We start from the raw sequence: 26,095 nt of genomic DNA, 5'->3' as shown, positions 1-26,095 counted from the left end.
GTTCTCAACATCTTTGACTACATCTTTTGGCAATACTGGTATATCATAGGTACACTTACTTGTAAGTACAAAGTCCTTTTGTTACAAAAAATGCTGATATCTAAAAAATCTAGATGATCCAAAAAACCAAATTTTTTTCATTATTTAATTAACAATTTTAACTCATCACTACCTAAGCCTTTTTACAGCTATTTGTAAGTTTCCATATGTTTCTGATTTGAGAAATTTGAGGATTTTGCTTATTACGCATTCATAATGATAAAACTGTTTCACATCATGAAACAAATGATAACGTTTTGATTGTTACAAAGTTAGTGGTAATGTAAATTGTACGATTTTTCCATCTCTCCAAAAGTGTTAACAATTTTTTGACAAGTATGTGTCGACTAGATAATAACACTTTATATTGGATCTAGAACAGATTACATTGCTAGTGATGCAAAGTTTTTCTTTCACTATTTATTTTGATCATTAAAGGACACTACTTTAAATGGAAACTAAAAGTTAGTTATATCCTGCTTTAGAGAAAAAAATAAAGAACATGTACGAAATAAAAATCATTTGAGTGGTATAAAATATTATTGAACTTAAGTTTTTTCATGAAATACGAGTTCACAACAAATTGAGATATGCCATTTTTTGTTTCCTTTCAATTTACATTACATCTGCTATTTAATTCAATGTTTTTTTTTCTGATAACCTCACAGAGGCAAATCCAGGTATTTAAGAATGGAAGAAGGGTCTCAAGTACCAGTGTCAAGATTGTCTCACAGGCATATTAAAATCAACAAGTGGTTCTCTATCATTCCTACCATAACTTGGATTGAAACTTCTGTATGCAATCTGTACCACCAGCCAAAACCAAAGACAAGTATTGTAATTTTGGAATTCTGCTATACAGAGGTGGATCCCCTGCCCTCCTGGATAAGCCCATACCTTCATTATAAAGAACATTTTACAATGAATTAAGGTATTGACTTCTAAAACTTCTTGCAGGCTCCTAAAAATGCATGTTTTGAGGGCCTGGCTGGCTCTAAAAAATACAAAAATGCAGGAGCCCTGTTGAGATTAATATGCATAATTTACTTCTGTCAGACACTAGTAAATTTCCATAAATTATTTATTAAATGCCAAATTAGTACAACACAGGTTAAAGGAGTTGGTCTTTAGCATGATCTTTTGAAACTGAAGATATTAACTACACTCTAATGCGATAAGTTTCTCTATGTAACACAGGCCTCAACATATTGCAGTGGGTGCAGTCTAGTGTTTACATAGACCAGTAATATTTTTTTCATAAGAAAATAATTTTACAAAAAGTGTTGTCTTGTGATGGCTAATTGTTTTTTTAAGTTTGAGCCTGTTGCATACACTACATATTACTTCTCACCATTACCATCAATTAAAAGTTTCAGACAGAACATTATTCATCTTGGAATTAACAGAGTAAAATAACTGCAGACATCTATGACATTGGTCAAAGATATCAAGCCAAAACAAATTACCGTCATCATTGAAATTAGCACATATTTATCCCTACAACTTGTAAAATAAAAATAAAATATATTATTACGAAGTGGGCAGCTGAAGAAAGACACATTTACATTATCTCAGTCAGCACAAAACATCCTACTGTATTGGACCTAGCCAATAGTGTGTATAATGAGCACCTCTTATTAGAAATCAACAAAATTTTTGATGCAGATAAACTGGAGTCTTCCACAAATACATAATGACTACAATTCTTACATCACAATAATAAACTTAACTTTATGTACTATACAAAGATACCTGAGTGAGAAATTTTAATGAGAAAATGAAAGTGGCAGTGTGCCTTCACTAAATAAGTGATAATCTTTAATATGGTATCTAATAATGAGAGTAATTTTACACAAATCAAAACCAAACTTCTATGACTGTCAGTTTTTTTTTTTATCAACTGACTGACAAATGTGTACTACTTATGAGAAAAATAGTGCCATATATTAAACATTTAAAATTTAAATTTTAAAATTTAAAACATTTAAAAAAACTAGGGTTGCTGATGGTACAGGAGTGATTACAACAGACTTTGTTAAACAAAATGTATTAAAATGTTTCCTTAGAAAACTAATGTTATTAATTTTACCATGATAAAATTATTTCAGTTTACTATGTTTAATAAGATTTTTTGATGTAAAAAAAAAGAGAAGCAAAAGCTTTGGAAAATATGAACATTAAATGAATTGTACACATAAGCACAGGAATTGAAATTTATTATTTAAATAGTTGTTAAAAATAAATCAAACTCATTCACTAGTGAAGTCATTAACTGATCCTTTGTATGTTACTTTCTTAAAACCTGAAAGGTAGGAAGCTAATATAAGTTAAACTGGTATATCATAATACAATTTAAATGAATATGTCAATTATTGTGCTGCCAAAGAGGAAGAAAGGAACTAATATCATTAGTAATATCTGGCCAAAACTAATGAATAGTTCGGATACAGAACATTATTCAAGTATCCGTTTCGTTAAAACAAAGTTAGGCTGACCATGTACAAACAAATTTGGAAGTCGGAAGCACATTACTATACTAATAATAGTAGGCAAACCGATGTTAAGCAAAAACATGTCCTCCCCCAAAAAAAGTCACTTTATTATTCTTAGAAATTGTTGTTTGTGAATTTACTCGTATTAATAATGTACTAATACGTACTTATATTATTAGTTCACGAATATCACATTTGCGAATGTAATTATCAAGCCTATCTAGTTGTAGTATTATATTAATGAAACCAAACGTCATTCTACGTGTAAGTTTTTCAATAAGTGAGCAACATGGTAATGCTAACAGTAATAACACTTTTAACATTTAACCGTTTGAGATATTATTAAAGTATAAATACTTTTAAGATTGCAGTTAGGAACAGGAAAGGTACCACAACAGTATATATTATACCACAATTTTACTTCTAGTACAAACTAACTACAAATATTATAAAAACTTAATTAAAAAACTAACATATTTACTTACTTTTCAAAACCAAATTCAATTTCAACTTAAAACTTACGTTTATAGCTGATGAATGTTCGAAATTCACATGACTGTAAGTCGTTTAACTCTATTATTTACCTGATACTCATTTCGTACTACACTATGTAATGAACTCGCGTTAAGTGTCAAGCATTATATTATATATATATACACACAGATTTTTCAAGCGTATTAATTAATATTATTACACTCCACACATTCACGGAAGTACAAGACATTAAGTTGAAAAGTTTTGAGTCTAGCTGCCATCTACCAAATTTTTAATATAAGATACAATTTTTTGTATTTAATTGTTGTGTTCTATACGTATATAATTATTTTAAATTGTCAATGTTAATTTTAACTAGGTAATATTTATAACACAAACTTATTTGGATCAAGTTATTATTTATAGCAATAGTGTTATAAGCTAAAATGTCGTAAGTTAGATGCTATTTAGAAAAACATCACATTAAGAATGAATTTGTCTTGAATATTTTAAAACAAACTAGAGCTTTACGAAATATCTATAATAACAATAGATTATAAATAAGTGATCAGTGAAGTATTGAGAGGATGGTTTAGGCACAGCTAAAAATAGCAAAGTAAATTTACACTGAAGCTTCAAGAAGACAGACAGAAATATTTTCAGGATAGGCAGTTGAACGAGTCAGCGTGTTTTCGTAAAGTATTTAGATATGTGCTTGCCATCAAACTTGTTGGATTATTTTGTACAAGTGCGATGAATTTATGATATTCTTGATATTATGATAAATATTCGAATGTCATTTATAACACAGGCTTAGAACAATTTATGATTCTGTAAAAGTTTTCAAGCTTGTATATACATTAAAGAAGAAAATAAACTTATTTGTGATAGTTACGTGGATTGTGTGATGAATTATTTTCATTAAACAATCTAAAAGAACCCGCCAACGAGTGAATAACGTTAGAAAATATTATTGGCAATGAACATAGTTACTGATATATTAAATATAACTATTAATACAATGTGTAAATATGATTGTAAGTAGTTAAATATAATTTTAGAGTATATACAACTCTTTTCACAATCAAGGCTAAATAATTATTTTCTACAGTTACTTTTTTAAACATGTCAACTAAGAAACATTTAACTGCTCTTATTCAATGGCTTTCACTTTGTCTTATTTGTATGTTTGAGAACTATGCAAAGGTACCATAACAGACATTCTAGGCTCAGATCGAAACATAAATTTATAAAAATGCTATTCTTGTCTCTTTGGTGTGATATGCAGACATCTATGGTAAGATGTGTACTGTCCAGAGATTACGACTAGTTAGGTATAGTATTCAATATTGTGTAGAACTGTCTCTCAACTGTTCCACTACTTCTAGTGACATCAATGGTAAACATGTACAACTTTACAGCATTTTTATCTTTTTTGATTAGTGTAAATATTTAAATAAACTACAATCGTAGCAAAAGCTTTAATTATTTACTGTTTTTTGGTGAGTATTGCACCAGTGGAAATAAAAAAAAGTGATAGTGTCCAGTGCTACGTATATACTAACTGTATGGAAACCCAATTCCGTGAAAAGTTGAAAACAACTCAGTGAATTATCATCACCATTATCATAATAACTACTCAGTGCCTTTAATGCCACACTGCTTCCAACTTTCATACTTTCGCAAACTCTTTTGAAAAACAGCAAGCACTGCATGACAGAGTTGGCATAATTATTTTTCACCATTTATACTAACGAGTACTTTAACACGCATTAAAGGTGATGAGACATTTGCTGCACTTTAGCAAAGGCCTTCTGCATGCACCAATTTGTGTCTCCAACTTGCTTGGAATGATGTTTGTCGTTTGTAGTGGACGGCCAGTCCGCTATGTACTGCCTTTTGAGATAATCGTATTCTACAGTGGAAGAGTCCAAAGCTTTAACTAATAGAGAATTAAAATTAATTAGGTGTAGTCCATTTGGGTTGTGTACACAAGACGCTATTACATAAACCTGACCACATGTGAAGATTGTATTGTTGCTGACTGTTAACACATATTTTACCACCAAGCCTTGGCTTTTGTGCATAACAATGACATATGCAACAGAGATGGGTAGCTAAGACCTTATAGCATGCAGCTTACCAACAACTTCGAACATAGTTTACACTCACTCTAATTGGTGCTGACAATCACTATCAAATTGGATAGTAAGAACGCAAACTTTTGCAGGCTAATTAATGCAATGTTAAAAGTGGCATAATGGTACCATTCACCAGACATAATGTAACATCTACAATCCTATACAATGTTACTTAGTAGCCAACCTTGATGGTAATACCTTTCTCTCAGCTATCAGTCAAAGTGCTGTTTTCATTATGTGTTGTAAGTTTTTAGTAGGTTTTGTTGCATAGAAATCAGACAATCTATCATGTCCTTAGCAATAAGATGAACTTCCTGACCTTGCAGGCTTCTCCTAACCTCTGCATTTAGCTGAAACAAACACAATGTGCCATCCAGTATGCTATTCAGATGTTGTACTAGTTCTCTTAGCCATCCATTTACTGATAAAGATTCAAACAACTTTCGATCTGCTGCAGATAATACACCCAGCTGCATTTAGAGATAATAAAACTAGGTCCCTCCTCAGTCTTGTGTTTATATTTAGTTAATAGTCAAACAATTGCTTCAACAAATCAGTACTTCCTCGTGAGCCAACATACTTTTGAATCACAGATGAAGACAGATCATAATACACGAGCTTCTTAAACACTAGAGGTAATCACAACAATTTATCACACACAAATATGTTTCTCCTTTTTCCAAATCATCCACTTCTCTTCTATGTGACAAATTTCAGCCAGTATGAGATGTGTGTATACAAATGACGTCACTAGCTATGGAAATTTCATTGATAATAAGTAAAAGACTGTTTCGAACCTTTACTCAGACTAGCTTCATCATTTCATCTGAAAGTGGTTGGTACTAAGGAATTTTATTAGGTTAAAATGGTAGCTGCAGTAGCCAGCAGACCATTCAAATTGAAGGCAGCTATACCAATTGGAGCAGCAACTGCCAAGTCCTTTCCAATGCTCTTCTTTAACCATGTTTTAATGGTCTTTAATTAAAAGTTATTTCCTGTATTACCACACCCAATAATAAACATTCTCAAGGTGGCAGTATTGTCAGTTGATGGTGAAACACATTGGCCTTCGATGCAACATTTGATTATTTGAAACACACGAGGTTGGTCTGAATTAAATTGGGCCACCATGATGTCAACATCTAAATGATCATTAGCATTAAGATCACCTTCAAATTTCAACATGGCTTTATGTGCTTCCAAAGTACCAGTGTAAATCAAAGGACCTATCAGAAGAGCATCATCTGTACTCTCAGGCATTTCTGCATACTACCGTGTGGCTCCTGTATGTTGTGGTAGCTTAAAAAAGAATTGCAATCTCTTCAAGGTTACAAATCGAAACAGCAATTAACAGAAGTACTTTCTGCATATTAATTTACGTTATGTTCATAAAGGTTAACAAGGTCAGGTCTCTTTCTATTTTCATGAAGCGTCCAAAATATGGACAATATTGTCGAAAGCCTAAATATATCAGCTGAATATCCATGTTCTTTTCCCAAGTCAGCAGCAGAACAAAATTGTAGTAATTGATCCTAATCTCGCTGGCAACCCATAGAAGGTAGTACAGTTGAGACCGAGTCCTCATACACTTTCATCCTAGCACAGCTACCACCACGTCATGTAGGACAAACTTGTTAATTTACGGCTTAGGAAAACAGAACATGCTTACCTTTCTCACACCCATCTTTGTTTATTTGTTCATCTGGAATAAGACAACTCAAATACTTTCTCAGGAAAGCACATAAACCTTCATCAGAAGTTTCACCAAACAAAGGGAGGTTGTCGATCCAAATGAGCACATGGAAATGCTGCATGCCCCTACTTTGGTATTCTTTCTGGTAAAAGTAGTGGACAACCTTATCCAACAAATTATCATATCTCATAATAAACTGTAGAAATATCTTACACTTTTTCTTAATATACCTCGAGACTGATGCAGTATCAGTTGCAGCCAGAGCAATAATTGGCAGATCAAACAAGCTGGGAGGATTAATTTTACATAGATATTTATCAAGGTCCTCTCACGTCCATTCAGTTTGACTCGCAGTTATAAACCATGTCCTTGGTTCACAATATTGACGACATTGATAAGTCACTGTGAGGATGGGTCTAATACTACACACTATTTGTAAGACAAATAAAATTGTTGTTAAATTTCTTTCTAACTTATGTTTGCAAAGCAAGTTGAGGTAATGAGGTGCTGTAAGCCTTTCACTTGGATGCATGATTTTTAACTAGTGGCAATCTTCCTCAGGTTGTATGGTACAGGAGAAGGATATAAACTACTAGATGAGGTGGAATTATGCATCATGAGACTGCACAATGGCCTACACATACTCCACGTCACATAGATTCACCTTTCGTTCAACTCGAAGCCCACCTATTCATGCAGAAATAGATGAAGGAAGCAAACGTACCCAATTGCTTGAGGTGGTTATCAATTTCTGCGTCATTAACTTTTAGAAGCTAAAAAATTCTGCTACCCACTCATTCCGCTTAGGTACTTCAAGAGCATGATTGGTGTAATTTTGATAAATGTCTATTTCTTTTTCAGGTACAATCTCCTCTACCGTGGCCATTCTATCATTACCTTTTTTGACGTTGAAAGGTATCAGATTTTCCAATTTGTTCTCCAAGATCCCAGTCATTTACGTTACTGAGAAGTTCAATGGCTGAATAAAAGGGTATTAATTTCCTTCAAATTTTCAAATGCACTGTATGCATTACATACATCTACATGATCATGCCAAATCATTTTGGTTGTACTTGATATACAATAAAAAGAACAAACACTTTGCTGTGTTGCATTAGAGATTAATCAATTTCAGGTAACTTTTGTAATGTCTTCTCGATGCGGCAAATGCAAATGAAAAGAAAGTTGTGTCTGATACTTGACACACGCAGTTAGTTGCTGGTATGTGCCTCTTTGCAACAGTTCCCATTCTTGGTGACAACCTGAAATAGCTTTACACTTTGTACCTATACTTTCTTGTGAACATTTAATGTGCTTTTTATCTTTTAGCGCAACACCAAACCAAGGCTGTTCATAACACAACGAGGAACCAAACATCTTGAGTGGAAATTGTTAAGGCAATATTTGCAGATGAAATCTTTCAGTGAACCATCAGCTGCACTAGACTAATGACTGTGATAATGGATGAATATATAATGGAATATATTCCATTCAATGTTGGTTTGTAAGACACCTAGAGAACTGACCATTAAACATTCCTACCTGTAGCATAATTTATAACATGAAATGCGATGACATTTAGTCATGAAGGACAAGAACGCCTGTTCGAATTCTCTCTCAATAGCCTCTTCATTCATTTCTGACGCTGCCTTAACACTGTACAGCCTCCTACTATTAGTCTTGTCTTCTGTATTGACGTTAGCCAATTCTTCAACATTATATTCCTGCAGTGAGCACTCAATTCTACAAGTCTTTGCATCAAACCTATTAACTTCATAAATGGCTGCCACTATTCGGGGTAGTTTGGGGCTAATTTATGTAGATACAAGAAAAAATAATTACAAGGTGTTGTACAATTGTAGCATTCGAGAAGATGATGTTGCCGTGAAACATCTCGCAATTAAGGATTACTACAGTGATCAAAAAGTGTTGCAGAGATGATGACTAACAATCTCACTTGTTTCTACCTTACATGGTTATGGATCAAAAGAACAGTTCTGCATTGAAACATATTTCTTGCTGTGTCTTTGACTTGATATCCTGCAAATGTTTCCACATGAAAGTTTTCATTCTCTGTGGTACGGAGCCTGAGGGAAATATACTTCAGTACTGTTGGTGTGTAACAATATGCCAACCAAGAGAGTACACATTTCTGCTTCATCATTGAATTCTGATGCTTTTGCTGTGGAAACAAGACATTTCTTTCGGTCTGTTAAAGGTATTGACAAAATAATACTTGACCACACTCAACCTATGAAAAAAAAAAAAAAACGCGCCAATGTCTGAGCTTTCGAGAATCTAGCTGACCTACTTCTTATAGGTAGTTTATGAGTAATACGATTGGTTGGCTCAAAGACAATTCGGCAGACATCCTTACTTCTCTTGAACAGTCTATTGTAATCGCTTCTTAAATATCAAGCAAGTGAACAAACAACTCTTTGCACTGACACTCGTGCTCGCTCCAAGACTTACTCCAATGCTGAACATTATATAATGTAGAATATTTCAACCAAGGGAAAGAATCTTCCTCATACTCTTCCTACCTCTGACTTCTGCTAGCCATAATAATAGTGTGATATGCTTGGTGATTGGTCATTACGATATCTTTCTTTGATAGCTCTTATAGCAGGAAAGGGATAACCATTGTATTTTTCTAACTCCCTTCGTATGGTTGGAGAAGGATATTCAAGATAATATTCTAAAACTATTTTTTCGGATTGGAGAAGGATCAACATGATATTTTTATCGTACCTGCTGGATGGTAGACGAAGGGTTTTGGTTTTCTATTTTTATAGTGTATTTGAGTTTTCGCTTCAGATTAACAGCATCCCTTTGTTTAAATCACAGCTGTTGCTCACTGCTGGGCAAATTTTGTGTTGACAAATAATGCATCTTTCGAGCTTGTATATAACTTTCCTGTTTGTTTAACATAGAACTCTGTTGATAGACATAAGCAACTTGAAATTGCAATAGAAAGTTGTGCAAAAGCAGTTTATGGAATTAATTTGATTCAGAACAACACATATGATGATTTGAATTATTACACCTTTAGATACTGATAGATAAATATGTTAACGTAACATTTTTATATAAAATAAGGTTCCAGTAATAATGCACAGAAATGTTTTAATATGACTAATATCACAGTAAGTGAATGTCCTCACTTCCGAACATGTATTGTTACGCTTCGTAATCACAGAAAATGTTTGTTTGTTTTTGAATTTCGCACAAAGCTACTCGAGGGCTATCTGTGCTAGCCGTCCCTAATTAAGCAGTGTAAGACTAGAGGGAAGGCAGCTAGTCATCACCACCCACTACCAACTCTTGGGCTACTCTTTTACCAACGAATAGTGGGATTGACCGTCACATTATAACGCCCCCACGGCTGAAAGGGCGAGCATATTTGGCGCGATGGGGATGCGAACCCGCGACCCTCAGATTACGAGTGGCACGCCTTAACAAGCTTGGCCATGCCGCGCCATCACAGAAAAATAAGAGAAAGATGGTTGAGCGGTTTTTTGTTGAATAACTTAGCACCTGTAGCGTGTTATATTTACTTTGGTTTGAATTGCGTTTAAAGCTACCTGAGGTCTATCTGCGCTAGCCGTTTCTGATTTAGCAGTGAAAGACTAGAGGGAAGGCAGCTAGTTATCACCACCCACCGCCAACTCTTGGACTACCCTTTTACCAACAAATAGTGGGATTGACTATCACATTATAACGCCCTCACGGCTGAAGAGGCGAACATGTTTGGTGTCACAGGGACTCGAACCCGCGACCCTCAGATTGGGAGTCAAGAACCCTAACCACCTAGGCATGTCTTATTATATTTACACCACACTTGACATCTGGCTGTGGGTTTTAAAGCTTTATCAGTGAACTAAACTTGTAAAAAATTCTTGAACGTTAAGCTTGTTCTTATGTCAAATAAAGTTTCCGTACTTTAGGTGCGACGAAAAAAAATTGATCGTTCCACGTTTCTTATTGAATATCTCACCAATATGTCATACCTCTCTCCAAGAGGTGAAGGGGAGACACTTGGCTTTTTCGCTAGGCATACGGTCCTCTTCTCTGGATCAGCTGGATTTGTGAGGATTGATCGGTTTTTATCCATTTCCACAAAAAACGTTTGGAAAGGGGTACGTAACGAATCTGTGACTCTTTTTTGTTTCATACTAATAAGAAACTGAAAGTAATTTTACATCCGTCAAGAATATGCTCTACTACACTTCCTGAGAAAACGAGTAATTTCTAAAGTATAGGTTTTTTTTTTTTTTTTTTTAATTTCGCGCAAAGCTACTCGAGGGCTATCTGCGCTAGCCGTCCCTAATTTAGCAGTGTAAGACTAGAGGGAAGGCAGCTAGTCATCACCACACACCGCTAACTCTTGAGCTACTCTTACCAACGAATAGTGGGACGGCTGAAAGGTCGAGCATGTTTGGAGCGACGGAGATGCGAACCCGCGACCCTCGGATTACGAGTCGCACGCCTTAACCCACTTGGCCATCCCGGGCCAAACATAAATGCACACTCTTTATTTGGAAACCCGTATTGCATCATTAAGGAATGACATCATTAACGTTATTATGAATTATACAGTGATGGAATATCACAGATACTAACAATTAACAAAAACAAAACATTGTTAAGTGACGAAATAATTAACTTTCAAGCTCGTAAAAAATTACGTTTTTGACATTGAAAGCCGTTTGTTTTTGTTAATTAATACACGTTAAAATAATGTTAATACCATGATAAAATATCCATGCCTGCGGGGTTCAAAATGTTTCCCGTGATACACAGAGGCCTCAGTATGCCTCCGTTATTCACATCTGCTTTTATATCTAGTCATCAAAGTGATTTTATATATATATATACACACATTTAAGACATTCGTTCATTGAGTACATCTGTTAAAAAGGGCCCGATATGGCCGGGTGGGTTAAGGCGTTCGACACGTAATGTGAAGGTCGCGGGTTTGAATTCCCGCTGCACTAAACACGCTCGCCCTTTCGGCCATGGGAGCGTCAAAATGTGGCGGTCAATCTCTCTATTCGTTGGTAAAAGAGTAGCCCAAGAATTGGCGGTGGGTGGTGATGACTAGCTGCCTTCTCTCTAGTCTTACACTGTTAAATTAGGGACAGCTAATGCAGATAGGTCTCGTGTAGCTTTGCGAGAAATTCCAAAAGAAATAAACAAATGTATGGCAAGTGTGGTCCCGCAGGTTCTTAACTGGGGATATGAACATCACTTACAATAATTATGTCTGAAGTGGTTTAAATATCATATCCAATTGTATGAGTTTTAAGCAAAATGCAGTGTTTATTTTCTTTATGAAAAAGATATATTATCTAAAGAAACTCCAACAAGTAAACAGTAAGAAAAACATTACGCAACAATAACTTTATTATTATGCTTAACACAGTATTTAGATTTTATTGTACAGAAACCTATAAAAAACTGCCTGGGATTAAGATATTTCTTCGGAGAAAAACATTTATTGGAAATATTTTACTGTTCTTCATACATTTCTATTTTTAATTGTTACTTTAAAACCAAAACTTACACACATTTAATGTTCTAACGCTTGGTACAATAAATTTTATTATTTCCGGTAACACTAATTCAATGGTTTAATTTACTTAAACAATTTTAGTTGTCTGTAGCATACATATTTTTGTTCTTAATACAAGAACTGATTAATGATATTTGTTGTTTAGGAAAATCATTTCTCTGTGGCTTTCAAAGATACACTGGTAGTTGAAATAAGACTTGCTGAAATAAGAAAAAATAAAAGCACAACTTTATTACAAAACTTTATAACATCAGTTCTTAACTAATAATGGTACATTATATTTATAAATGAATAAACTGAAACAAGTGGAAATATTTTTGAAAGCTATATATTAAAATACTTAGTGAGCTCTAAAGAAGCATAATTTGGTTTACGAACATTTTCTTAGCGCGATCTGACGAGCGTAAATAGTCTGAGTTGAAAACGTTTTTTTTTCCAGACTTGAACATCATCCTTTTCTAGTCAAACAAGTTTATCTAGAAATACATTGTTTTTAGAATTTTTATTCTTACATCTAAAATGTTTAATAGATAACGGTTTCATCTGATGATTTGTTGTTATTGTTTTTTTTTTCCTTTTCCTTTTTTCTTTCCACAAGTGTGGAAGTAAAATGATACTTAATCTGTACAAGGTTGGATAGACTGTATCAAAAAACCGATTTTGGAGGTTTATAACATCGTTACGGTCATGTTGGCACGTTCAGTCATGGTCTGTCTGACGACTGGCTATCTTGACAATAACTCTGCAGCGTAGCTTCAATTGCAAAAAGATTGCCATGTTTGTAATACTCCACTCATCTTCTTACTTTTCATAATTCAATTTTATATGAGAAAAACAGTTTTCCAGAACCCATTTTAATATTTTAATCGCGCATAAATCCTTAACGCAATGCGTCGAGCGACTTGACCTGGCACCTTTGTATGAAAGCATCATAAATTCCCTTTTCATTCTATGATTGCTTGATGTATTGGACAGTTGAGTAGGAGGTATGACTGAACATTTACTTCGTTGGCCGCTTTTATTGACAGAAGTCCTTATTGATTACGTTACGCATTCTTTCCTAAAACATTTGGATGTTTTTTTGCTATTTTTGTTCTTGGATTTTCACCTTTAACAAGACTCAACACTTTGCTTACCATGATTAAGGAATGTGTTATTATTGGTCTTTTTCTGGATGGTTCTAGTGCCCCAAGTTGATACATTGTTTGCTAAACTTAAGCACTTCCACTGAGTTTCTGTTGTACTAAATTTGAAGATTAATAAAATGTTGATGTTTCACTTGTGATTTAACTGTCATTGTCCTTTTAAAGTAGCCTGAAACCTAATTTTTGACTCTCTCCTAACACTTTTGTACAGTACTGTAATTCTGATACATTTCTTTCCACAACTGCGTTATATTGGCTTTGGTTATCACTTAACTTACTGATTTTCATATTTATAATGGTTTTGATTAATACAACGTACTTAACTCTCTGTTAGTGCATATAGATATTTCCTGTATACAGAACATGATATATTTTACCTTTCCTAAAATAAACTACACATTAATATTGGTATTACAATAATTAAGCCGATAACTCTATCGTACTTATATGATCATAATATTTTTCATCGCGTCTTAGCAAAACGCTTTTAAAACACGTGAAACGTTGAATGTGTGTGATGACTGCTTGCTAACTTATCTTTCTTCAGCTATTGGTTTCAATGCTAAATATAACAAAAAGTAATGCAAAATAAATTAGCATTGAAGAATATTTGCTATTTCTGTTTCAATAATTCTTTTTAATCTCTTTCAAAATGTTCGATTATTGAATAACAGGCTTAATCGAAGGTAGAAAAAAATTGTTACAAATATCAAACAGATGTAATGTACACTTACTTCATTTAACGAAAACATTCAACTGAATATTGTAATTCCGTGATATCCCAGCTGTCTTCAGTCAAATGGGGCCAATAGAACGAGTGTAATTTTAACTTTTGATTTACTAGCAAACTTTAGAAGCCATGTTGTATTAGTATTTGTGTTATCTGTGTATTAAATTAAATTTGTTATGTTTACATTAAAAAAAAAACATTGTTCCGTGTACTTTAAATTTGGATATAGAAGTAAGTGGAAGCTTTTGAGGGAAAGTCTACGAGCATACGACCACAGAAAGCTGTATTTAGTTACCTTCATCTGATTGGATGGATGGATGAATGATAAAACCCCTTGAATAAAGCTGGAGTAATAACCTCATCATGAAACATGGGTTGTTATAAGATTTTAAAAAGTTTTAAATCATACAAACAAAGATATTAAGAAGCAAAGCTGCTAGAGAAAATTGAAAAGCTTGACAGCTTCAGACCTTATTTTAATGAAATTGTAAAAATATAACAAAAAAAAAATTTTCTAAAAATTAATCATTCTTAAGAAGTTACAATAAACCACTGGGATGCGTAAATATCAAACAACGCACACAAAGTAAACATTTTCAATAAATGGTATAATAAACAACGTGCCCAAAGTAAACATTTCAATAAACAGTATAATGAACAACGTGCCCAGAGTAAACATGGCAATAAACAGTAGGGAAAGCTACAATAAAAATAATAGTGAAATATTGACAGCCTCAGAGAAAGTAGTATCGCTTGTATTTCAGTTCATTTCTGGCTTATTGTAGAAATCGTTGCAGGTTTTGAAATTAATACAGCCAATATAATCGTATAAGAGCCTTGAGTTATAAAGTCGGGGACTCAATTTTGAATCACCCTATAGTATCGCATGGGGGCCTCAAAGAGTGTAAATCGGGACCTGATAGAAATAGTTCTCGAAGAAAATTAATTTCATGTTACTCTGTGGATGGTGTATTACAGTCAATATAATGAGAATGCCAAGGTGTCATGTTTATTTTGTAATCCAGTAGGATAAAATATTTTTAAAACTAAAACTACATTTAGTTGTTGAAAGGTAAGCTGCAGGTATCGTACTTTGTGAAATTACCCAGAATACCCTCATTTATCATTATAATTTCTCACAACAATGCATAATGCGTGTATCATTACGTATTGTAGCGCTTATTATGTACGGAAAGGCCGGGAAAAAATGGCCGTCGCATATTATGTATTGCTCATCATTATCTCAAACCTCTCTTATAACAATGTAAGAGACTTTTTGTAAACACTTAACTTAGATTTTCGAGGCTTTCAAAATATATTTAGACCTTTAGTTTAGCTAGAAAACATCGCTAAAGTAGAGAAACACGGTAGGGATAAATATACAAAACCATCACAAATCCTTACGTAAGTAGCCACTGAGTCACTGCTACAATCTTATGTGAATTAGCCGTTGTGAGCCATTATTTGGTTTAAATGCAAATGAACGAAAATTAACATTTAGTTGCAGATAAAATTTGTTTTTTTTTTTAAGTATATGAATACTTGTACAGAGACTTCCATATTTGTTTTGTGTTTTCATCCTTACCACACTTCTGTACTTTTTGGCGTTGTTATTTCTACGTCATCCTTATTTTACCCAAAATTTGTTTATTACATATATAAATATATATATAACCATTTGTAAATCCTGATGACTTTTAGTTTTTCAAACTGCTCAAAATATATAAAAAATATAAACATATTTAATTGATTGTATTGTTGTATTAACAATTGCATGGTGTAAAGGAAAACATAATCCAGTGTGTTCTGTACGCCCATTTTATGCTATAGAAAAGCGTTTACTTACCGAACGACACTGCGAAATGATGCACGCGGCTTGAGTAACCGTAATATTCGTAGTTGTTGACGTCGTAGGAAGCTGATGAGAAATAAGAAGGAAACACATTTATATTCATTGGTAAATATCTTAGTTTGGTTTGTTTTGTTTTGAATTTTGCGCAAAGCTACACAAGGGCTATCTGCGCTAGCCGTCCCTAATTTAGGAGTGTAAGACTAAAGAGAAGGTAGCTTATTATAATACCCATCGTCATACATACAACCCTAATATAAAAACACATACCGTATTTTCCGGTTAATAAGCCGAATCGCCGAATAAGCCGAGGCCAATTTTCAGCTCTGAAAATGAGGGTTTTTGCTTATTACTGCCCAATAAGCCGAAGCAATTTTTAAGAAGTGACAAGTTTCTTCAAAAGGATTTCTTAGTCTCGTTTTAGCGTCAGCATGCATGTTGTGTGTGATCATTGGCGTTCTGTAGTAAAGCAGAACGTGTCGTATTGATACAGAGATGGAATCAATATGTCATTCATTATTGGCTCCACTCACTGTAATTAGGTAACCAATGAAATTCCAGAAACAACGTTTCACTGTAGTCTTAACGTGCTTTGCTGATGGGACAAAATTACCGCCTATGGTAATTTTCAAAAGAAAAACATTTCCTAAGAAGAAGAAATTTCAGAAAGGAGTGATCGGCCAATAAGCCGACCCCCAAAAATCAGGTCCAAAATTTAGGGCCAGAAATTCGGCTTATAAGGCGGAAAATACGTGTGTAATTTTATTTTATAGCAAACACAAATTAAACACTCATTAGGGATTCCTGGAAAAAGATGGCACGTGTGGAAGTCTCTAAATTACGATGAAGTAAAAAAAATGATAATCAGATAGTCTATCTGTCTATCCATTCACCAATCGATTCCATCAAGGAACATAGGGCCGCAATCGCTTGCGGATTCTTCCACAGGTATTTAAGTGAGTAGGATGTTAGCCCACTGCACCGAGCCGTCCCTAATTTAGCAGTGTAAGACAAGAGGGAAGGCAGCTAGTCATCACCACCCACCGCCAACTCTTGGGCTACTCTTTTACCAACGAATAGTGGGATTGACCGTCACATAATGACACCTCCCACCGTTGAAAGGGCGGGCATGTTTGGTGTGACGACGATTCGAACCCGAGACTCTCATATTATGAGTCGAGCGTCCCTAACCATCTGGCCATGCCGGGCCAATAGTAAGTGTTAATTGAACTTCATGAGAATGGTGCACCAGGTCTCATAATGCACTTGGGAGTACTTCCTGTATCGTTAATTGCGAATATAATGGCATTCATGATCGTATTTCCTTGTGTAAAAAGTTGTTGAAGTACGGCAAGGTCAAAGTTAAACTACACATCTAGAAAACCTTTTATGGACTTTCACTATGCCTGGGCGTCGTTTTTCAAAACTACGTTTAGGTAGGCCAAAAGTACAAAAGAAAATTGTAGATGTATAGGAGAATTTGACAGGTGCGTGGCTGAATAAATCGCTGCGATCCTTATATCTTCAGCCATTTTTTTTATTTGTTTGTTTTGTTAATTTTCGCGCAAAGCTACACGAGAACTATTTGTGCTTGTTGTCCCTAATTTAGCAGTATAATACTACAGGAAGACAGTTAGTTATCACCACACACCGCCAACTCTTGGGTTACTCTTTTACCAACGAATAGGGGAATTGATCGTCACATTATAACGCCACCACAACTGAAAGGACGAGCATATTCGGTGTGACGGAGATTCGGATCCGCATCCCTCAAATTACGAGTCAAATGCCGTAACCACCTGGTCATGCCGGGCCCTTTTTTTGTTCTTTCCATAAAAGTAGCGTCCGTTTTAGGTATGGCGGAAAGCAAGAGAACGTCTGGCTTTTGAAATTTTGTCACTTTAAATCCTCGTTTATTATTTTGTTAACGACACAAAGAAGTAATTATAACTTCACCGCAATGGATTTTTTTTTTCACTTAGATATCTAACTTTTTGTTGATGAATCAAAAATAAGTTAAAACAGCTATTACTTTACAGTGAAGGGATTGCTCCGAATTGGCTTAAAGTGTGTTATTGGAACTCGTATTTCTACTAAACGTTCTAATGAACTAGTTTTTCTTCTTCACTATAAAACAATGAAAGCTCATTTCTTCGAGATATTGTTGTTGTTGTCTTTTAAGCTTGCTCTGGTAACTAGAGCCATAATTCTTCCCATGATGCCACTGCAATACCTCTGGAATAGCATTTAATAATCATTTATTTTATAAAAAACAAGCATGTGTCTTTTAATTTTTAATATTAGGGATGAAAAATATATAAATAGAGAAGAAGTTGGTTTATATTTACGTTATTTAGTATGAACAAAAGAGACTGCCACATACAAAAAGTGTTCGGATTTTGACTCAATAAAATCCTAGTCGAAGGCTACCTATAAGATTAAAAGAAATGTATAACACAAAACAAATTAAAGTCTTGTCAGTTTTGTTTGATTTATGATAAGTACAAAGCTACATAGTGAGCTAACTGTGCTTGGTCGCCACGAGTATCTAAACACCATTTCTAGCATTGTAAATCTGAAGACCTTCTGCTGTGCCAGTGGGGGGAAATTCTGTCAAACTGGATAGAAAATCTTTGAAATATGGATAAAAGCATATATTACTAGACTAAAACGAGGAATAAATTCACCATTTTTGAGCTTAAGAAAATCGAATCAAATTTGTCACTTCTTAATGAGCCCCCCAGTGACACATCGGTATGTCTACGGACTCACACCGCTGCAAACCGAGTTTGAATACCCATGGTGGGCAGAGCACAGATATCTCATTGTGTAGCTCTATGCTTAATTCCAAAACAAAGAAAAATAGACTTTATAATGAATGAATTAAAATACAAAATATTTTTATTAACTTACCAAAGGTGCTCCTAAGCATGATGCTGTCTGGGAAAAATAACAAGTTATAAAAACACGGCAATTAGAATTCGGGCCATATACACATTTAACACATGATATTGAAAGTATGTGAGAAAAATGTACCATGCATGTAAATGCAAGTCCTTACTAATAACCACAAATGTGTATATACGAGTGAGAGAGCATTAGGGAAGGAAAATTTATACATTTAAACATGTATAACTTGGCCGCAGTATGCATGATCATAACTACGCCTAAATAAAAATAGTTATTTTAAAAATAAGATAAATACTTACATTACTAATTTCACAATTTTGTGATATGACATTAACAAAATTGTTCCTTTAAACTTCGGAAGTGATACTCAGCAATTCACCTCACTGAATTACTGTTATTATATAAAACTAATTTATTTATCAATGTATTTCCATTTATATACAAAGGTGTTCAGAGATAAAAAAAATAATCTTTACTTTACTTTGAATAACAGTAAATTGTGGTTGATTAGTATTTGTGTCAATAGGTTAACATCGATTGCTGCTAGTGTTATCGTGAATTTTCACAATAGATGGCGCTCAACTCGTTTTCAAAGCGACTGCACGTGTCGTATGGAATTTGAATAACGTGCTGCAACGTTTGAAATCGAGGTGTTTGGATAAACAGTCTTCTCTATTACCCATATAGTCCTCATCTAATTATTCTGTGGCTTTTACCTTTTGTCATTCTCTCAAACACGGTCTACACTAATACCATTACCAGACAATTGACGTTACTAATGGAGTTGTATGTAACTGGATTCGTAATACCAAATCTACATTTAACAGAGCTGGTGTGATAAAATTCAGGGTTCGATGGTTTCACATTCTTCAAGTCATTGGTGCATATCTTTTTGTTGTAATTGGTTATATGGTTGGTCCACTAACGAATTGTGATAAAACACATTACTCATAACTCACCACATGTGCGTTGCAACGTGACATTAGCAATAAACTTACTTGAAAGTTTAACGTTTCGTACCGAATGGTTTGATGAATTCTGAAACATGTTGTAATGAACTTACCGTGAGTGGAAAAAGAATTCCATTGCAGTACACACACTGGCTCTGTAAAATATGACAAAACACTAATTTCATTGTAAGAAGTAGTTTGTCAGGCTAGTTTTAATGTATAATCATGTATATTTTGAAAACCTAGCTATTCTTCCTTATCAATAAAACTATATAATACTTATGTGATTTTTTATATGTTTCAAATAGAAATATACTAAATAGGGCAGATAGATAAAATATAACTTACCCTTATTTGAGATTGATTAGAAGAAACGTAACAAAATCTTGTGACCTGTAATGAAGTACCACGCAAAAAGAAAGAGCAAAAAATGCAGAGTTAGCGACATCTGTTGTGTGCAAGCGAAACGTAATTCTACTCTATAAAACACATATAAAATACATTCAATTAATTAAAACCGAGCTTTGGTGTAGAAGTTAATTGTAAAAAAAAGATGAAACGAAGATTTTAGCAAAATAATTTGCTCTTAATATGAATAACTGATCCTGTATTTTTTATTATTACAGTTTCTTAGGAATAACTAACTGTAAGAGTATGTTTTCGATATAACAATAGTAGCTTGTACAGTTTGTCTTCATGTACAACGAAAAGGCTAAGCCTGATCTATATAATATATTTTAATTCCTGTGTTGCACCTGCAAGTTACTTTTAAATGTTTTATTTTTTCTTAAAAACTATTCACTTGGTAACTGTTTACAAAATTAAAATTAGTTTCTGTAAAGTTAACGTTAACATTAGTCGTAGGTTTGAGTCTAGAAGAAAAGAAAAATGAACTTTCGCCATCAGATCTCGAAAGGTGTCGCTGATGACAATAGATTAAAAGTGCTCCTTCTACTATGGGTTTCGATGTTAGTCTCCCCGGTAGCTTAGCGATAGGCTCAATTGCTTATAATGTTAAAATTCGGGGCTTGATCCTCGCACTTGACACAGCAAATATAGCTTATTGCGCAGCTCTGTACTAAAACAATCTAATTTATATAATTTTCAATTAGAATAAAGTAATATACTTCATGAATATTGATAAAGTACAATTGTAGTTCAGTTACAGGGCACCTTTGAATACAGATTGAGTTTATTTGAATCTTTGATAGAATTAACTTTTATAACAGCTTTCATTCATCAAAATTGCTTCAAATGAAGTAATTGGGAAGAATGATCAGTTGCTTGCCAACGTTGTTGGAAGACTTTTCAAGCTTAAACGGAGCTAAACTGCTGGGGGGGGGAAGAGAATTGTTTAAAGTGTTTCGAAAAGCGTAGGTTAAAAATCATTCAAATGTTTTGTTGAAACTAGGGGTTTAAGATCCAATAACAGCAAAGTCTAAGAAGAACATAAAGTTAGACAATTATTGTCGTTCAAACTAATTAAACACCAAATTAAGTAAAACTATTTTCAGATGTTTAAAAGTTGCAAAAATTGATCTAAAAAGCCTCAAATTTCAGTAAAAGTACGGACAATAGTTTAATCTTTGTAACGAGAAGAAAAATTAGATGTGGAAATTTGTCATGTATTAGTAAACTAAAAACGTAGTTTTTTAGGACTTTTAGGGAGTCTTGTATTGAGAATCATGACAAGTCTGTAGGTAAGAAAAATGAAGGTGAGTCTATAACGGTGTAGGGATGTTTCTGATAAAAGAGAGAAAATTAAAAGTTAACAACATTATGAAAAACAGTGGAAAAAAATACCAGATAATAGCCTCGAAAACAAGTAGTAATGACCCAATTATATAGAGGTGAAGCAAGCAAATAACCTGTTGAATGTTGATTATTCAATTTTCTATGTAACGAAAGGAGCTTTTCTTATGCTATATTTTATACCACTGAGTATACAAATAGTATGTAGAACAAACAAATATTTTTCTCATGCAATATCTTACAAAACGTAAATGTTGATATTTTTTAATGTACTGTTTGTGAATTAAAGAATTGGAAAGATACTTAAGCTATCGCAAATTTAAATTTCTTACAATGCGAGTGGCATCAGAGAACAAGATGATCATTATAAACGACAACATCCAGTTAAATAGAAACTTCATGGTAATCGTCGCTTGTTACTCCCAAACTGCAGTAATTCTCAGTTGTCTCGACAATATTTGTTTTCCTCAAACAAAGATATCTGTCCTGAATATTTTCTACCAATATTTTTCCAAGCTGAATTTCTTTGCACTGAAATAAATAGATATCTTTATAAATGCAGTTAGATTTCAAGCATTACGTTACTGAATAATTTGATGGTCTTGTTTTTAGACCATTGGCCCAAAATAAGTGCTAAATGTTTACAATATTATATTAAAAAGACTTTTGTAGCTTCAAAATGTATCTTGAGTTCACTAAATTGCCATTAAAAGGTACTTGGTGGAAGTTTGTTTGTTTGTGAATTTCGCGCAAAGCTACTAAAGGGCTATCTGCGCTAGCTGTCCCTAATCTAGCAGTGCAAGACCAGAAGGAAGGCAGCTAGTCATCATCACCCACCGCTAACTCTTGGGTTACTCTTTTGCCAAGGAGGAGTGGGATTGACCGTAACTTTATAACGCCCCCACAACTGAAAGGGCAAACAGGTTTGTTGCGTTGGGGATTCGAACCCGCGACCCTCAGATTATAAGTCGAGTGCCTTAACCACCTGGCCATGCCGGGCCTACGTGGTGGTAGTCACTCAGAAGTGAATAATTTTCCAAGATGGTAGTCCCAACTAATTAACGTGGTAAACAATATTTTTACCAGTTACCAACGTGATTGGTCAAAATGTCTGGATTTAGGTAAAAGATAGAAATGCTTGTAAGGGACAAACAGAATACGTAGCTTACACATCCCCAACTTCGGTTTGAACGCTTCTCAAGCCAGAGAAAGAGTAATGTTATATCAAGTGAGGTTCTTCTTCTGCATTTTATGACGTATTTAATAACCACACAAATTTAGGTTTTAGTACATCAAATGACATCCCTAGATGTCTGTTCACTGTGACCCAATGCTTGCAAGAAGTGGCTTGTAAACTTGAAACAGCCAACATCATCTGTTCAACCCCCCCCCATTGCAAGCGAGTCAAACTTATAAACAAATGATGATGATATCACCAGGAAAATATTGAATAACCTCACACACTAAGTGCACTTCGTCAATTGCAACTGCCAAAAATGTGGATGTGTCAACACACCGTCTTCTTGTTTTTAGTCCTGTAGTTCTAAGATCTTGGGAGTACAAGAAGCTGTGGCCAGCTATCCTGATGGTGAAAGTGGTATTTCTATTGATTTTTCATATGGAATTTAAAATATTTATATATAAATAATCGAAATTGCTATACGTTGCGTACATATATTTCGATACTGATTAATATATTAAGTTTCCAATAATTGTAACTCACAAATACATTAATTATTTTAAAGTTTCACAAGTATGCCTCTCATTCTGAAAGGTGCTGTTATCATATTCTGGACTCTGTCAGGGAGCACCTGATTAAAATCTATCACTATTTTTAAGTATACGTTTGCATTGTATTACTGCTTTGTTTTATATTAATTGAACTTTAATACACTGTTGTATGAAAAAAAACAAAAAACAATTGTTCATGCAGTTCCCTGGAAACTGACTTTGAAATAAATTTTCTATGTTATCTTTCCGTAAAACATCTGGCATTGGTATATATATATTAACTCCAAAATAAGGCCCAGCACGACCAGGTGGTAAAGGCACTCGACTCGTAATCCGAGGGTCGCGCTTTCGAATCCCAGTCACACCAAACATGCTCGCCCAAACGGTCAATCCAACTATTTGTTGGTCAAATAGTAGCCCAGGAGTTGGCGGTGGGTAGTGATGACTAACTGCCTTGTCTTACACTGCTAAATTAGGGACGGCTAACCCAGATAGCTTTCGTGTAATTATGCGCGAAATTCAAAACAAATAAAAACTCCAAACTACATATTGGGAACGCTTTGCATATTCTTCATTGTAGAGCAGTGCATGAATACCAAAACTTTAAGGCTATGGTACAAAATAACGAGCTGGAAACATTTCTTTTACAGGAGAATATATAAAGAGCACAAAGGTTAAATTCACAGGTTTCGACAACATATTTGTTATGAAACCAATTTCTGGAACATTTTTATAATTGGCCCACAGTCTTTCTTCAGTGGCATAAATAATAAACACAAAATATAACATTATTGTTTTTACACAGAATGAAGTACATATTAGTGTAAGTTTATCTTATTACATTCGACACAAAACAATATATATATAGTATCAAAACCTTGTACAATTATAGAATTGTTATAAATAAAAGGTTTGTTTGTTTGTTTAAATTTCGCGCAAAGCTACTCGAGGGCTATTTGTGCTAGCCGTTCCTAATTTAGCAACGTAAGACTAGAGGGAAGGCAGCTAGTCCTCACCACCCACCGTCAACTCTTGGGCTACTCTTTTACCAACGAGTAGTGGGATTGACCTTCTTTTCTAATACCCCCACGGCTGAAAGGGCGAGTATAGTTGGTGCGACCCTCAGATTACGAGTCGAACGCCTTAACCCACCTCGCAATGTCGGGCCGTAAACGAAAAGATTAGCATCAGTAGTACTGTTTTTAGTTAATGATTTTTAATACAAAATAATTTAGTTGAATCATCTTTTATGTGTTCATAAAAGTTTCGATAAAATCACAATAAAAAAAACAACAACAGCTTGAAAGCTAAAAAGTGAATCTATTTACTTATTTGGAAAAGTTTGCGTTATAATGTTACGGTCAATCCAACTATTCGTTGGTAAAAGAGTAGCCCAAGAGTTGGCGGTGGGTGGTGATGACTAGCTGCTTTCCCTCTAGTCTTACGTTGCTAAATTAAGGACGGCTAGCACAGATAGCCCTCGAGTAGGTTTGTGCAAAATTAAAAACAAACAAACAAACAAGGAAAAGTTAACCTTTGGAACTCTTGTTTCGGCAGATAATATTGTTGTATTAATATTCTAACTTTAGGTAAATATGAATTATTATAAATATCAGACTAAAATAATATAAGTATGAAAACGTGCTGAGATAATTAACACCTTTTAAGCTATCTCTTGTGCTGTACAAGGCTGTAGTTATCTTCACTACAAAAGTATAATTTTAAGTTGTATTTCTAACGTTGAAACACCCTTATCAAAGTATACAGTGTCATCAGACTTTGAGATATAATATATTACTTACCCCTAGTGTCTTTCACGAACAGTGAGAAGTACAAAACTGTTTTCTTAACATTAATATTTCAAATTAAGGGGCACTATGATTTCTGTCATTTCATCAGAAAAAATAAGTAAAACTGAAACACAAGATGAAACCATAATAAAATCAAAACGCCATCTAGCGTTCTAGATCGAACTACTGAGCAATTCAAAGTCAGTTTACATTTCAGCAGATGTTTGAACGTAGAGAAAAGTAAAGTTAGTAACTTTTATTGTGTTTTGCTTTTGTGTAAAAGCCTTCGGACTAGTTGTGGTGTATATTTGTGTGTGTAAGCAGGCTTAGGTAATCTACACACCTTACAATGACGTCACATTGAAAGCAAATAACACAATATATGTTAGACTTAGTTCCAGCGACATTATGTTTTCATGAGTAACGTAAATGTTTAAATAAGAATGCTTTGCACGGTCAACAAAATGAGGTTAAACAAACTAAAGATAATTATTTGGTTCGTTCAGAGATAATAAAGCTTTAGAACCGGAACACTTCCGAATGAAAACAAAAATATGATTTTAAAACAACATTTTTTTACAGCAGACTTCACTTCTCTCTTATACCAAAATGTGTAGGAACAGTAACGTCTGATGGAAGGACACGAAAATACAAGATCATTAATTAAACGTGAAGTCCGTCTATGTCTTAACTTTAAATGTCATGTGAATATAAAAAATCGTTAAAATTTATTGCCGGATTCGAAACACGATATTACTTGTCAACTAGCTGCTTTAATGCATTTTTTCAATGATTTTGTTGAATTCAATACATATTTTTTACTG

General features: G+C 34.0%; 1 protein-coding gene and 1 long non-coding RNA gene across 7 annotated transcripts in view; both read right to left on the bottom strand.

Moving 5' to 3' along the window:
* LOC143223238 (rho guanine nucleotide exchange factor 38-like) overlaps window positions 1-3,276 on the bottom strand; it is an 81,003-nt gene extending 77,727 nt beyond the window's left edge. For 3 of the 5 annotated variants that reach the window (XM_076450903.1, XM_076450906.1, XM_076450907.1), the window contains exon 1: window positions 813-830. In XM_076450903.1, the coding sequence (XP_076307018.1) occupies window positions 813-815 (3 nt within the window). In that variant the 5' untranslated portion in view covers window positions 816-830. Of the gene's footprint in view, window positions 1-812; window positions 831-3,016 lie in introns of those variants that run through there. The other 2 variants (XM_076450904.1, XM_076450905.1) reach the window with 2 other exon arrangements.
* An 8,946-nt stretch (window positions 3,277-12,222) lies between these two features.
* LOC143223237 (uncharacterized) lies at window positions 12,223-25,425 on the bottom strand. 2 transcript variants are annotated; one of them, XR_013012784.1, is made up of 7 exons: window positions 25,284-25,424; window positions 22,083-22,281; window positions 20,347-20,391; window positions 20,112-20,153; window positions 19,052-19,078; window positions 16,136-16,207; window positions 12,223-12,614 (listed from the first exon to the last, which is right to left on the bottom strand). It is a non-coding gene; the product is annotated as an uncharacterized LOC143223237 (long non-coding RNA). The 2 variants fall into 2 exon arrangements; XR_013012785.1 differs by lacking the exon at window positions 19,052-19,078 and having other exon boundaries at window positions 25,284-25,425.
* Window positions 25,426-26,095: the final 670 nt, after the last annotated feature.

The sequence above is a fragment of the Tachypleus tridentatus genome, chromosome 8 (genome assembly GCF_004210375.1).
Source record: "Tachypleus tridentatus isolate NWPU-2018 chromosome 8, ASM421037v1, whole genome shotgun sequence".
Taxonomy (NCBI): domain Eukaryota; kingdom Metazoa; phylum Arthropoda; class Merostomata; order Xiphosura; family Limulidae; genus Tachypleus; species Tachypleus tridentatus.
Note: the sequence above shows the minus strand (reverse complement) of the source record. Positions and strands in the feature narration are given on the sequence as shown.